The following is a 14,726-nucleotide window of genomic DNA, read 5'->3' on the forward strand; positions in this document are numbered from 1 at the left end:
GCCGTGGCGGTTCGCCTCGCGGCCCGCGACGGTTCGCACCACGGGCCGCCACGTGGCAAAGAGGTACACGCGAAAAAAGGGAGGCCACACGGAGGCACACACGGGATCCAAAACGGCTAGTGGGATCCGCAGCGGTGCATTAAATGCGCGCGCAGAAGTCGAAGGGAAGTGACCCCTGACACTGGCGCGTCAGTCACAGTGCGCATGTCACTGACAGGCGCGGGGCCCGAGATATTCTCGACGTCGCCGAGGAAGTGTTTAATGACTAAGATGCCGGAGGATAAGACACCGGATAGTGTCTTAATAAGAAGAGACAGCGGTGACCTGAGTAAAGATGCCGGATCCAAGCCTAAGGCCGGATAGATTAAACCGGTATCCAAAAGTAAAAGAACCCGGCATGGTCCGTTGGATAGGATCCGCCGGACTATACCGGCTCTCGGGACTAATGTTGGGGGATGACCCCAGGTATGCCAAAGGCATGCCAAACCGGATGGTTTGAGCCATCAAGATACCGGCTTAATGTTCGTACCGAACTTAAAGATAAGAACTTAGCTAAGTGAAGCTAAGCCGGCATCCCCAAGAGGGGTATGCCTGAACCGGTAAGAAGATACCGGCCACCGAAGAACGAGCAGGTCGGCAGGACTCGGTCAAAGATTCTCTCCAGAGCTAGAAGACAAAGATGAGCTAACAAAAGTAACTTTAGACGAAGGGCCGACGATAAAGAGAAGGATGACGGTCAAAGAAGCCGGAGGACGTCGGCATCCCCGATTAAAGAGGACTCCGGTGTCTTCTATGATTAAAGTAGCTTTGTAAAGTAGTTTGTCTAGTCAAAGATGCCATTAGGGTTTCTTGCCCCGTAAGCCACCTCTCCCCTATATAAGGAGAGGGGCTGCCCCTCTTACGGCACGCACGAAGGGAGCTAGGTCTAGAAGAACTTGTACCGAGAAACTTGTAACTCCGTTGAGATCTATAAAGAAGATGATCTAGAGCGAGTTCTTCCTTATGTCTTTCTTCTTCAACCTCTAGCCTTGGCTAAGTTCTTGAGGAAACCATCCGGAAGTTCATCCCGTCTAATCACAAACCCTCCCCCGAATCCTCTTGCGTCCATTCGGCCCCAACTTAAGCTATCCTATGGCATATGTCTGTTCACCACGACGACAGGAGCGAGGCCCGATGTGACCAGGCATGGATCGCCCGATATTGGGGATGATGATGCGCCTTGTAGCCCAGGGCTGATGATGGTGATGCACAGTGGTGGAGCCAGGATTGGAGCAAGCCCTGGGCCAAAAATTAAGCGCTAATAAAACTCTTGTAATAGTACATAAAATTTGGTAATATGAACATATGTTTTAAATTCAGGTATAAATATGTTCGTCTTTCCGTTCCTAAAACATGAATCGACTACAACCTACAAACACCGTTTAACCATACCACAATCAGCATCTATATTGCTAAAAGGCTAAAACCAGCCCCCGGCTAAAACAACTACGGAGTACAAGAAATTACCAAGTTGAGGCGCAAACAGCGGGAGTCCGACGGTGCAAACGTGAGAAGAGGAAGCAAGTGCCGCAACAATTGGGCTCGGGGGCTACGCTCGGCCAAGGGTCACCCGGCCGGCCGCGCGGAGGAGCTGAGCACGGCGCCGCATGCGGCACAGAGAGGCGGAAGCGGCGGCCCGGTAGGGGCAGAGAGGGGTCCGGCAAGTCGGCGCCGGCGTGGTCGCATGGGCGTGGAAGTGGTCTCGCGTGGCTGCGAGGGTTTCGTTGCTCTCTCCGTTGATCCCTTTCGGCCGATCGAGGCAAGCAACGGGGAGTTGGGCAGGATATCCAAACGACCCGGGCCGAAACTTTCGCCGCGCCCGGCCATGGCCCTTGTTGCCCCGGGCCCGGCTCCGCCCGCGCCATGGTGATCCGGATGTAGTGCGGCTGAGATCGGAGGCTATCCGGGCGGCACGGATTAGCTCCGAATAGCGAGGCGACGATGGCGAGGGAGGAGACATGGGAGTAGGAGTAATCTAGCAGCATCGTGGAGGCGCCAATCGGCGGCGGAGGCGACCGGTGTTGGGTAGCAGCGGCAGCGATGGCGAGAGAGAGGAGACGGGGGGATGGAGAGATCGGCGAGGGAAGAGATCCGTGTTTCTAGGGAGAATGAAAAAACCATGTAAAACCGGTGGTGCGGAGGTGGACGAAATAAAACCGGCAGAGTGGAGATTGACGGAAAAAAAATCGACGGAGTGCGTTGGGCTGGCGACGAGGACGACGAAAAGTTTGACGTATTGAGATGTTGGCAGAATAAGGAACCACTTTAGTCTTTTTAAGTAGTAGAGATTTTCAATCGTGGAGTCCTTCAGAAGAGAAAATCATTGTTGTAGATGTGTTTATGTAGAAATTGTTTGGTGGGAAAATTTTATTCCTAGAAAATCCAAGTAATAAATAACCCTGTAATCTTTACTTACTTCTACATCTGAGCCTGCTGTCTCCATGATATCTCTGGCCGGCTGATGCCTTGGCCTTCCTCTTCTTTTTTCCAATTGTGCAGCTGACATCCTTCAGAAAAGAAAATTGTTGTTTAGTATATGTGTTTAGGTATATGCTGGGCAATTTTATTCCTAGAAATTCTAAGTAATAGATAACCCTGTAATCTTCATTTACTTCTACATCCAAGGCTGTAGTCTCCATGATATCTCTGGCCGGCGCGGCTCCTCAATCTTTGCTATCTTCTGTGCATTTGGCATTTCTTGCAGAGAGAGTACTGCAGAATTTTTCTGGGTCTGCCGGGGTTTGTGTGCTGCTTCATGATGCTACTGCTAGAGAAGTAGTGCGGATTAGTTCAGATATTGAAACACGAAATGTTCGGTGTGCGCAACTGCTATGATATGAAAAGTTCATTAGATGCAAGATGCAAACAGGGAAGCTAACTTTCTGAATATGCAAGATCAGTGTTTTATTTCCTGCAAAACATTAAAGTAAATGCATATATCGTACTGTAGTCATTGCTTTTAGGATCACTTCAATTTACTATTTCAAGAGGAAACATGTATGCACAAATAGGCATTGAAGGGAACCTGGTACATCAGAAAGTATAAATTATTTTTTTCTGGCTCTGTCAATCTTCACTTCTTCAGATTTCCGTTCATCTGCATAGACCAACAAAGTCTTGAACTCAGTTCATGTCAACCACAGCCAACTCAGCATTGAATATTCTACATCAAGCAAAATCGCAGCCTAACAAAACTAACCTCTAAACAGGGAAAAAGAACATGTATCTGAAATGATAACCAACCTATGCAGCAGCCATTGCCACTTGGAGACCATGAGGCATGGGTTATCAGCCATGATCCACCTCCACCGTTAACAACATATCTGAGAAAAAGTATGTTAAAAGCTCCAATCTGTACAACGGTAACACTACATATTTCAACTTCAAGAAAGTGACCTACCTGAATATCATGATAATATAACCTATGTACTTACATGTTTTTTTCTCAGTGGAAGTCAAATGTGTAAGAGAGAGAGTATCACATATTAATGTCTCTAGGTTTTTTCTGTAAGTTCACTACCTTGCCATCTTCTATTTGATATTTCATCTGAGATCATCACAGGATTAAAACATCAAATATGCATAACATAGATATCTGGAGCAACCAAGCATAGTCCATTGCTCCATGAAACAGAGCTTTCCAAAATTAAAACAGTAGCACGCACACATAACCAATTCCTTGATCTATATGCGCTTAGTTCTTTTATTCGTGTTAAGCAATACAATGATTTAAACTTCTAAGCTTTACCGAATCAGCCTCTATGCCCAAACAGCTGTTCAAAACAGCCTAATGACAATGCAAACTATTTGCTACAAATAGTGCGGGTGCAGTGTATTAATTTCCAAGAAACTACGCAGTACAGTATGCATCAAAGGATTAAACCAACTTTGCCTCTGCAGCTTTTATCCGTTTTTACCTCTATATGGACCTCCTGGCTTTAGGTGTAAGTTTGATCCTCCATATCTCCTCATCGTTCTCTACCATCCTACAATACAAATTAAGCCAAATAATATCACCAGGTGCAGCTACAACCATGGTATGACATTTCCTCACAGTAAGAACACACTCATAGACTACAATATCTGATGATGGTAATTCGAGGAAAAAATATAACTTGGTATTGAAAAGTTTCAGTAAGAAGGTTGGCAAGTGCACACAGATTTCAGCTGACCTTCTGAAGCGGTATTCTAGAGGAGGCAGCACATCATCCTCCAGGCCGTAGTCGACGACTACCTAACGCTGTAGCCCGACTGCCGATCTCGACGCGCAACAGCAGACCTTCCAGCCTTAGTCAACGACAACCTGCCGTTGTATCCCGACTACCGATCTCAGCGTGCAACAGAAGACCTTGCACACCAACGATTTATATAAAGGCTCACACTGGTGTCTTCCGACAGATAGCAAACTTGCATCTACTCCACTGAAGAAAACTTGACGCTGTATCAGTTCAACAGACAGTCAATTATTGATTTGCACCATCCATCATGTAATCATTGCTGGGACCGAACCACTCTAATTCATCAAACAATCACATATTCAATTGGAAAAAAGAGGAAGAAAATGAGAAACCGAAAATACTGGAGTACCGTGATTCTCTCTGCTTCTCGAGATTGTTCAACAGCCCTGCTGACATTGGCGGTCACCTCTCAAAGGTGTTCTCCACACTTACAGCGCGCCGGCCGTCCAGTGTTGTCCCGCGAGACGGAAGTCCTGAACCTCCCGCTGTATCCAGGGACCTACCTCGACATGCCCGAGAGCGGGAGCCCACTGGACGAAGATGAAACCTGGCGGACGCAACGCGCAACCAGGATGAGGTAGAACGGACAGCGACGCACGGCACTGCCGTCCACACTGATTCAATTGTAGAAAAACGAAGAAAATGGATTCAATTCCAAAAGGAAATGGAAAGGAAATGAAAAATTAAGACCAACCTTTTTCTCCAATTTGCTGCCGGCGCAGCCAATGTCAGCCACCCCCTCTACCTCTACTGAGGAAGCCACGACAGCGCGACCGACAAAGAAAACATTGGGCGCGGAGATATTCTTCCATGGCGTTGTGGGTGAGCACAACCAGGTGAGCTTGATGCCGAAGCCCGGAAGCGGGACGGGGCAACATCACCTTCGCCGGAGGGCATAGTTTTAAAAACCGGACCGGACCGCCGGTTGAACCGGAAAAAACCAGAAGCAGGGCCTCCATTGGTCTTTTAGGCGCAGTAGACCGCTCGCGCACCTGACCCGGTGAAAACCGGACGAACCGCGGCTCAACCGGCGGTTTTTGAAAGAAACCGGGACTATTGAACCACCGGTCCAACCCGGTGGAAGCATTTCTTTGCAAGAAAAATTAATTGCCCAAGGTGGGGAATCGATCATGCAACCTCCAATTGACCTAAACACTGCCAGAACCAATTGCGCTATGATTGTTTGACGATTGAAGAAGACAAACGTGTCTTTTATATGCAGCTCACACGATAGGGGCTTTGATCTTTTCCGCTGCATGGCATCCGTGCGTGTTACAATGTTACTACTTACTATACGCTGGATTTGCTGCCTTTCAGCTTTTGCTGAATGCGAAAAAATGAAATATATGAGCGTGTGTGCTAGGTGCTTGGCTGTCTTAGACATGGCAAAGTTTGTCAGTTGTTTACTACTTTGTGGATTATTATGCCAAATTGCAAGTCCAAAATATATTTGCATACATGATTATTTACTTACTGCAATATTTATAAATAAAAATATACTACTCTGCATCTTAAAAAACCAGACAATGAACTGATGAACCAATGGTCTGACCGGTAAAAACCTAAACCGATAGCCTCGCCAGTTCGGCTACCGGTCCGGTTTTTAAAACTATGCCGGAGGGTAGGCACGTCTCCCACTTCGCGTCGGGCTCAGGATTCATATGCATCCATGATGGATACCCATGGAGCGGATCAAGAACAGAGGCACTTGAGGTCAACCACGCACGCATTGAAGCAAAATTGACGAAATTCAGGCAGAATTATAACGCAAAGACAGGTCAAAGAGGCATCTAGCTTTCAAGAACCTGAGAAAATCAAGGGGGCCCATGGATCTCCAATAAAGGACCTCCTGAGACGACGAACTCGCCCAAATTTTGGGTCCCCATATCTGGAAACGAATCCATTCCTCGAAGAAAACCTAGCCGCGGAGGAAGAAAGAGAAGGACCTGAGGAAGAGTGGACGTGGAAATCAAGAGGGCGCAGGGAGACAAAGTGGCACTGAATTTTTCTAGAGAGAACGCGTCAAAAGAATATACCTAGTCAAAGCGGTGGGAAAACAGACTGGAAAAATGCGATGGAGAATTCCTTGGTTCTCTTTCTTTGGCTGTTCCATGGTAACCGACAACCGGGAACCGCTGAAGAAAATAAACAGCGGAAAGAAGTTACAAATAAGTAGTTAGTGAAGAGATAAGGAAACAATCCAGAAAAATCATACACGTCACACTGTAATTGAAGGAACGAATGGATAATTCAACTTTTATATACTGTATAATAATTACTTAATCTATAGAAAGTACTAGAAAAGGACCTGTACAGGCGAGTTGGATCACACATAACTAAACACCCTTGAACAAAATGAAATCAATAGTCCTTGATGATGTGCTGATGCAGTAATGCTATAGTGCAGCAAATAAAACGGTCAGAATCTAACTCGCTAATTTATATGGCCACATATGTTTGGAAAAATAATATGCACATCATACCAAATTCCTTACCTCAGTAACAGAGCGTCTACCTAAAGTCCTGGATGAGCCAGAATATGACATCAGGTCGACAGGTCCTCAGTTCATAAGCAGAGCATTTTAGTTCAAAAATGTCTTCACTCCTCAAGCAAACATTCCAGCTGAAATAAGCATATCATAATCCTCAACATCAGCATCTTTCTTCATCAATCCAGTAAGATCATCAAGCTTTTCATAGATGCTTAGAGAGTCGGGGTGTTTCTTGTCCTGTACAAGAAATAAGCTTGTTTTGTTTCCTACTGTTATCCAACTACATCCCGGAAATTTTGTCACTCCCTTTTCTTGCATTGCTTCTCTGGCTATCTTAGCTTCACTCCAGTTACCAGCTGCAGCATGCAAGTTTGATAGCAACACATATGTAGATGAGTTTTGTGGCTCCAACTCAACAAGTTTGTTTGCTGCAATTTTCCCCCGTTCTTCATCTTTGTGCATTCGGCATGCTGCAAGGTATGTCGCCCAGATCACGCCATCAGGTCTGAAGGGCAACTGGTTTATAACTTCTTGAACCTCATGAAGAAGACCACCTCGTCCGAGGAGATCAATGAAACACGTGTAATGATCTATTCTAGGCATTAATCCATAGACTTTGCTCATAGAATCAAAGTAATGCCGGCCCTGAGAAATTAAGCCAGCATGAGCACAAGCAATTAGGACACCAAGGAATGTAATTTCATCAGGCTTTATTTGTGACTCCTGCATCTTCTGAAAAAGCAGAAGTGACTCCTCAGCATAACCATTTTTTGCAAACCCAACAATCATGGAGTTCCACAACGTGACACGTTGCTTGTTTTTCAATTGTTTGAAGACTTCAAAGGATGAAATGATATCCCCACACTTGGAGTACATGTCTATGAGAGCACTAGTTGCAGTTTCATAAGAACTAAATCCAGATTTAATGATGAGGCCATGTATCTCTTTCCCATCACTAAGAGCTGTCATCTCAGAACAAGCTTTTAGAATACTTGCAAATGTGGCCTCATCTGAATAAACATCATAACTGCGCATTCTCCAAAATGACAGCAACGATTGATAACTGTAACCATTTTGAGCATAACCTGAAATGATAGTTGTCCACTCGAGCAGGTTTTTGAGATCTGGCATCTCTATCAAGAGTTTGTTGGCATCGTCAGGCATTTTGAACTTCAAATACATCCCAACCAGCGAAACACCAAGAGAAGTATCATCATTCAAAAAACCAGATTTCAATGTGTAACAGTGCAGTTGTTTCCCAACAATTGAACTGAGAAGTCCAGTACAGCCAGAAAGAATGCTTGAATATGTAAAGCTGGAGGGCTTTAAACCATCTCTAAGAACCTGCTGAAACAACTGTATAGCTTCATCTTCTCTACTGTTCTGCAGAAGACCTGCGATTAGAGCATTGATTGGGACTATGCTGCTTGCACCTACCTGTGCCAAAACATTCTTAGAAGAATCCATATCTCCATGTTTTGAATACAAATCAATCAGAGAGCTACCAAACGCGTCATTTGAGCAGATATTATACTTCACAGCAAGACAATGGATTTGCTTCCCAGTCTCAATAGCTCCAATACTGGAACATGCCTTAATTACAGTAGAAAGAGAAACCTCATCTGGTGTTACACCATCCAGATTCATCTGTTTGAGCATACGGATTGCTTCTTCCTCCTCTTCATTATGTGCAAGTCCAACAATAAGGGCATTCCAAGATACGCTGTCCTTGTAAGCAATCAGATTGAATACTGTTTTCGCATCATCTATGGCTCCAAATTTCGAGTGCATATCTAATGTTGCATTAGCAACAAATAACCTTGCGTCCATGCAATTCTTGATTGTCACAGAGTGCAACTGTCTTCCTAAGCAATGGGAACCCATGTAGGCGCACGCACCAAGTACGCTGACGAATGTAAACTCATCAGCCTCAAGGCCAAGCCTAAACATACACCGAAACATTTGGATGGCCTCTTCCTGAAGATCATTTCGAACAAGCCCATTAAGCATCGTATTCCACATGACAATGTTCTTTTCAGTGGAGAAGTCAAACACGCGCATCGCCTCACCGATGCAGCCGCATTTCGCATAAAGGTTGATCAGAGAGCTTCCGACAAAAACATTTGCATCCAAGCCATGCCTTACCGCTGCCGCATGTAACTGTCGGCCTTCGACGAAAGCCGCCACATTGGCTGCTGCGCTGAGCATGCTCGCAAAAGTTGATCTAGAGGGCCATAATCCCTGGCTCCTCATATCCTTATACAGGCCAAACACCGCATGTTGGCTCCCACTCTGCTGCGCGTAACCGGAGATGACAGCATTCCAAGCAACCGAGCTTGGCACCGGCATCCTCTTGAGCAATGTCGTAGCATCTTCCAGCCTCCGCAAGCTCGCAAGAGTGGAAATGACTGTGACACAGGTGACCTGGTCCGGTGAAGATCCCATCTTGACCATCCTCGAGAAGAGAGACAGCGCTTCCTGGTATCTCCCAGCTCGGTGGTACCCAGAGATGATGCTCGTCCAGCATACCGCGTCCGGGCAAGCGATTCCGCCGAACACCATGCGGGCGTCCCCCAAGCGGGCGCACCTGGCGTACATGTTCACCAGCGCCGCCGCGCAGAATGCGGCTGAGGAGAACCCCCTCTTCACCGCGTCGCAATGCACCTGCGTGCCGGAGGCCAGAGCGCCCAGCCTCGCGCACGCGGACAGGACGGCCGCGAGGTCGAACTGGTCCGGCCGTCCGTCAGAGGAAAGCTTGAGACGCCTGAACGCGTCGAAAGCAGCAGCCGCCGCCGGTCGGGCCATCGGCGTCGAAGTCCCCGAAAGAAATCGATTGGTTGAGCTGGGTAGGAGCACGAGTTCGCTCCCCTGCTGATTCGCCTCCGCCGCGGCTGGATCATGGTGTACAGGGGAGGGAGGCGCTGGGGAGATGTGGGTATGGACGGCGGCGCATCGGGAGGAGGGGGCGGCGCCGGCTAGCTCGGGTCGCCGGGAGTGCGCAGCGAGCGAAAGATGCTGGGCCGGCCCTTTTCCTTGGGCTGGGCTAAGAATTGGGTCCTCCTCTCTACTTGTCCCTGGTCTCGCCCAAAATTTATCCAGAGTATAATACAGTTAAGTTTTTTTTTTAGAAGCTAAAAAAAGAGTAATACAATTTAAGTAATACAGAAAAATCTCGAAAAAAATACAGGAAAACAACATTAATGGCAAATAATAATGCTATTTATTTATATATCATGTTGTTTGTATAAAAATAAGGTCTATACAATAGGTTAGTTTTAATGTATTTGTTCGAAATTAATGCTTAGATAAGATAATTCAAATTCCATAAAAAAAATGTGGCAGAAAGAAAGACATATCGCACTATGGAAAATAAAAGATTCTAGTTATTTATTCATTCTCATTAGATTCAACAGATCCAACTTGAGTTGCTTGGTCTTCCTAGCATGTTGTTGCTTGTCTGGGTTCTTGTTGCTCGACTGTTGATTTCCTTGGTTTTTGTTCCGTTCCCTACCGATTCAACTTCTTGGTGATTAACCGCTCATTTCCTTGGTTCTTGTGGTTTGACTACACATTGGTTTGGTTCTTGTGGTTTGACTGCAGATTGACTTGGTTCTTGTTGCTCGACTGTAGATATCAAATATGTTATATTGTTGGCATTGGCTACATTGTTTCTTGCATCTTTGCTCTTCGAACTCAGGGCCTCAATCAATCGTGTATGAGATCATGTAATTAAAATTGTCAAGGTTGGTACATTATTTAAGGCTACACAATTTTTAGATTAGACTTTAGCCTATGTCATACCTAAAACTTTTCAGTTTTGGTGGTATTCTACCTTTACACCCTTTTGCAGTATTCTGGTTCATAGTCAGTTCATCATCGGAGTGCTCGCTCTTTAAATAAATTTTGAAATATTTCCACTTTTATTAGCAGAACTCAATACCCAAGCCTTTTGAGATTCAGGAATGCTAAAAAAAAGCCTACATTTTCATGAGTAAAATATTAAATTATGTTATAGAACCGAGGAAAGGCAACATGCCAACAACTACATTACCTTTACTGTGTTCCACAACTTCTCTTTATCAGATTTGGGAACCTTACTCCAATTCATGTATTCTAGTGAGATCTCCTTCCATTTAACCCAGCTTCCAATAAAATTCATCAGCCTGGTAGTCTTGAGCTCACATGGCTGTCCAAGGTAGTTGAAATCCAGATTTACCTTGTTATTTGGATCATATTCCTGCCAAAATATCCTCAGCTCAGTCAGTCCTCTTTTATCACTTTTTTATTTGCTGAAACAAATAAACCAAGTACATAACCAAAATCAGTAAGCAAGCGCAGCTAACTGAGATGCAGAGAATATACTATAGTTGTCTAAGAATATACTATGACCTTTTGATGTAACATACAACATGGGGTCAGCTTGAGTTTCCTCATTTTCTTCTTCATTTTCATATTGTGATTCGTTACCTTGTGTTTCCTCATTTCTTCTTCATGTATTGTGTCATTCCGCATTGAAATACAAGCCTTGCTATGACCAATTTGCTAGGAAATTATAGATTCCATTTTATGCAACTAAACTTAAGAAATTTGGAAATACTTGTCTATCCGACAATTTTTCTTGTTCTAGTCCTACTTTCTTCAACTTATTAATGACGATATCGACACTCATTTGTTGGTTGCATGTCATGCTTGGACCTACAAGTAATAAGAGCAAGTTAGTAGACTGATTTCAGGTTCAACAAAGAAACTCTTGGTTTCTAATGTACCAACTAACCTAGTTTTCATCATCACTATCATTATTGGACTTCATATCCAAGTAATCCCTAACGGAAGGAGACATGACGGCATGCCATTGAGGTTCTGTAGGATCTTTCACATAATAGACTTGCTTGGCTTGCTTTGCAAGTATAAATGGTTTCGAAGAGATATCACTTGCATCATGCAAATGATTGAAGTTCACTAGAGTTATATTCCAAATTTGTCATCCATCCTTGCTCCGGTAGGTCTAACCCAATCACACTTGAATAAAACAACATGTCTTTTATTTGAATAGAATCTTTTACACCTAAACAACATTGATAACCTTTGCACACACAATCTTGACATAGTTTCTTATTGTAGCAAGGGCATAGCAACAGAGAACCTTTGATCTAGCAGAAGCTGTTGAATGGTCCAACATGTGCAGGATTTTTGACCTCCACCCTTCCGATCCAGGATAAGATGTGGTGTCATGGGGGCTAGAGACTTCTAGGTAATACTCCACTCACTCCATCTAGGTTATCCCTGGGGCAGTGGTAACCCACTTCAAGGATGCTTGGAAGACCAAAGTTTTGCTCAAGATCAAAGTTTTCTTATGGCAACATCTAAGAGGTCGCCTTTCTTCCGGGGACCAATTGGTTAAGAGGCATGGCCCCTCTAATGGGGACCATGCTCTCTGTGGGGACAGAGGGGACTGCTCACATATTTTCTTTGGCTGCTCCTTAGCCAAATTTATGTGGGCAGGAGTGTGAGAACTCCTGACTTTTGAGTGGAGCCCAGCAGGGGCTGGGAAATTTTTGGCTATCGTTCAGGTACTGTCGGGGCCCCTTCGTAAACTATCTTGGTTTACCTTTGCACACCAATGCTAAACCCTTTGGATTATTAGAAATAAACTATCTATTAAGGGGAAGATGATCAATTCTCCGGGCCGCGCTATTACAAATGTTGATGTATATGCATAGATGGAGGGTTTCCGTCAGACCGACGGACAGAGGACTACTTGATGCAGCGTTGATGAGATTAGGAGGCTCCAGGCGCAGACGGGGGATGATGGGTGAAGACAACACAAGCGGCCATGCGACGGATTTTTTGCCTCTAGTTTTGTTAGCATTGTTTGTAACATGTACCGTCCTTAGCCTCTGTTGACATGAACTGTAGTTTCGGTTTCGCTGGGTGGGTCTAGGAACCGTTGTGTTGTATGTTGGATCATGTTTGTGATGTTGCTTTATATATAAAGCCAGACCAGTTGGCCTTCTATTTAAAAGTGTGAAAATCTCTTCTCGGGTTCTTGGGGGCCTTCTTTCTCGCTGCAAGCCACCAATCGTCAGTGCTCTGAAAGTCATCGTCAGTGATCCGAAAAACTACCTTGGACCATGAGGCTCACTTAAAATTTTCTTTCAGCAAAGGTATCTACCCATATTAGCTATGAATATGTTTTTTCGATAAAGGGAATATATTAATATCAAGAAGATATCAATTACACCTAGCCTCTGCAACTACGCACTACCCTAATGGTAATACGGATGCACCCAGCCAAAAAATTAAAAATAAAACTAAGAAAAAAGTCGTTCCGGCCCTTGCACCAATAATACATCCACCCCGAAGAAAACACCTGAACTACAGGCTCCCCAAAAGCGACGCCTCAAAGAAGGGAAACTTTGCATAAGCCTCATCATCGCCCGATCAAAAGATCTTAGGTTTTCACCCTGAAGATAGTCCTCGCTCTCAAAACAATGTCTTCAACAAGGTCATTGCCAGACACAACCAATTAAGGTCATGCCTTGGATTTTCACTCTGAAAGATAAGACTCTGAACTTCACATGTGTTGCCGCCCCTACTGCTGCTGACAGAACCAGAATACCAAGCAAGTCCATCAACATCACAGAGACTTGAACCTCCATTACTAGTCCTCCAATCTGGCCTTCATGATATTCTCTGCCTCTGATTTTCACCATATCAGAATGTCATCTGATGGCAACACAGAACAGAGCTTCGCGCCACTCCCTCCAGAACCAAACGGTCGGAATAAACACATGGGTGCGCGCGACTGAATATCACCCGATCCAGCAAACTCCAGGCAAAAGATGCACTGTTCCATTCACCGGCGGAGCCTTTCAGAACTCATCACTCCGGCTAGATGAAGAAGGATCGGCATCCGGAAAGTCTTCATCTTCGCAAAAAGAGGAACCCTAGGACAACCACCTTTATTCTTCGAAGCAGACGCGCGGGCTCCCATGCCGCCATCCGCTGGCCAACGACGACGAAGGAGGACTCGGTGGACGGCGGCCAAACCGCTACCACACCATCCTCGCCCCGCAAAGCGATGGATCTAGGCGGGCACTACATCGAACAGCCGTCGCCACCATCCATTACTGGTGGTTGTGGAGGGAGAAGCCGCTGCCGCTCGTCCAGGGTCTCCGCCCTAAACGTCGTGCGCATCGAATCCAGCAGTCGCCGCCCCATCCGCCACTGCGGGTCGCCGCCACCACCAACCCCCCGAGCACGTTTAGCGTCGGGGCCCGCCGCTACCGTGGCCGGCGCCGACGGCAGCGGCAGAGGGGGAGAGGCCACGGGAGGGAGGCTGGCGGCGCTAGGGTTGAGGCCCCTGGTGTCGCCCTAGGGAGCGACGCGAGAGGCAGTTTTCTTATATTTTTATACGCTGCTTTTTACAGCTATGAATATGTAGGGCAGTTGGTTGGATCGATCGCACGCACGAGGCTAACTCAAGCTCAAAGTTGTCTTCCTTTGGCATCGCACCTTGCTTGCTCAGCGTTGTACTTGCTTGATGCATCAGTTCAGGTAGATTAGCCAGCCAGCGTCTTCTTCCATCCAAGCCTGAAAGTTCGGCAGCAGACAGCAACGTCACTAGTACTAACTTGCAAATGTGACATGAGCTTAATTCTTTCTTTTTCTGTAAGGGATGACATGAGCTTACTTCTTTCTTTTTCTGCAAGGGATGACATGAGCTTACTTGAAATACCACCTGGACGATGTAGACTTGTCAAAGCACATGTGAAACACACAATATGACGCTTGAAACAACGGCACTTGCCTCGTCTGGTTTCGTTCGGGCACCTGGTTCTGTTGCTTTTCCTTAATCCAGAACAAAGTAAGTGACAGATGCGATGCACGGCGCTAATGGGTGGATGGAACCAGCCACTCACAAGTCAAATCAATTAGGCTAAATTTTTAAAGGCCA

General features: G+C 45.7%; 1 protein-coding gene across 8 annotated transcripts; it reads right to left on the reverse strand.

Annotated features, from left to right (window-relative positions):
- Positions 1–1,169: 1,169 nt before the first annotated feature.
- On the reverse strand, positions 1,170–9,750 carry LOC124661769 (pentatricopeptide repeat-containing protein At3g09040, mitochondrial-like). Of its 8 annotated transcripts, none has more exons than XM_047199651.1 (12): positions 6,773–9,750; positions 6,586–6,673; positions 6,314–6,412; positions 4,972–6,195; positions 4,627–4,824; positions 4,212–4,477; positions 3,957–4,025; positions 3,283–3,362; positions 3,065–3,136; positions 2,652–2,803; positions 2,456–2,546; positions 1,170–1,278 (listed from the first exon to the last, which is right to left on the reverse strand). In XM_047199651.1, exon 1 carries the CDS (start codon positions 9,572–9,574, stop codon positions 6,884–6,886), a length of 2,691 nt encoding a protein of 896 aa, XP_047055607.1. In that variant the 5' UTR covers positions 9,575–9,750; the 3' UTR covers positions 1,170–1,278; positions 2,456–2,546; positions 2,652–2,803; positions 3,065–3,136; positions 3,283–3,362; positions 3,957–4,025; positions 4,212–4,477; positions 4,627–4,824; positions 4,972–6,195; positions 6,314–6,412; positions 6,586–6,673; positions 6,773–6,883. The 8 variants fall into 8 exon arrangements, with proteins under 8 accessions (XP_047055607.1, XP_047055605.1, XP_047055602.1 ...); XM_047199649.1 differs by having other exon boundaries at positions 6,083–6,223; XM_047199646.1 differs by having other exon boundaries at positions 4,972–6,223.
- Between the last annotated feature and the right edge of the window lie 4,976 nt (positions 9,751–14,726).

This window comes from Lolium rigidum, chromosome 6 (assembly GCF_022539505.1).
Source record: "Lolium rigidum isolate FL_2022 chromosome 6, APGP_CSIRO_Lrig_0.1, whole genome shotgun sequence".
NCBI classification, from domain to species: Eukaryota; Viridiplantae; Streptophyta; class Magnoliopsida; order Poales; family Poaceae; genus Lolium; species Lolium rigidum.

What these genes read in the sequence shown, in the direction of transcription:
- LOC124661769 (XM_047199650.1), bottom strand. Translation starts at nt 9,574, where the DNA reads ATGGCCCGACCGGCGGCGGCTGCTGCTTTCGACGCGTTCAGGCGTCTC.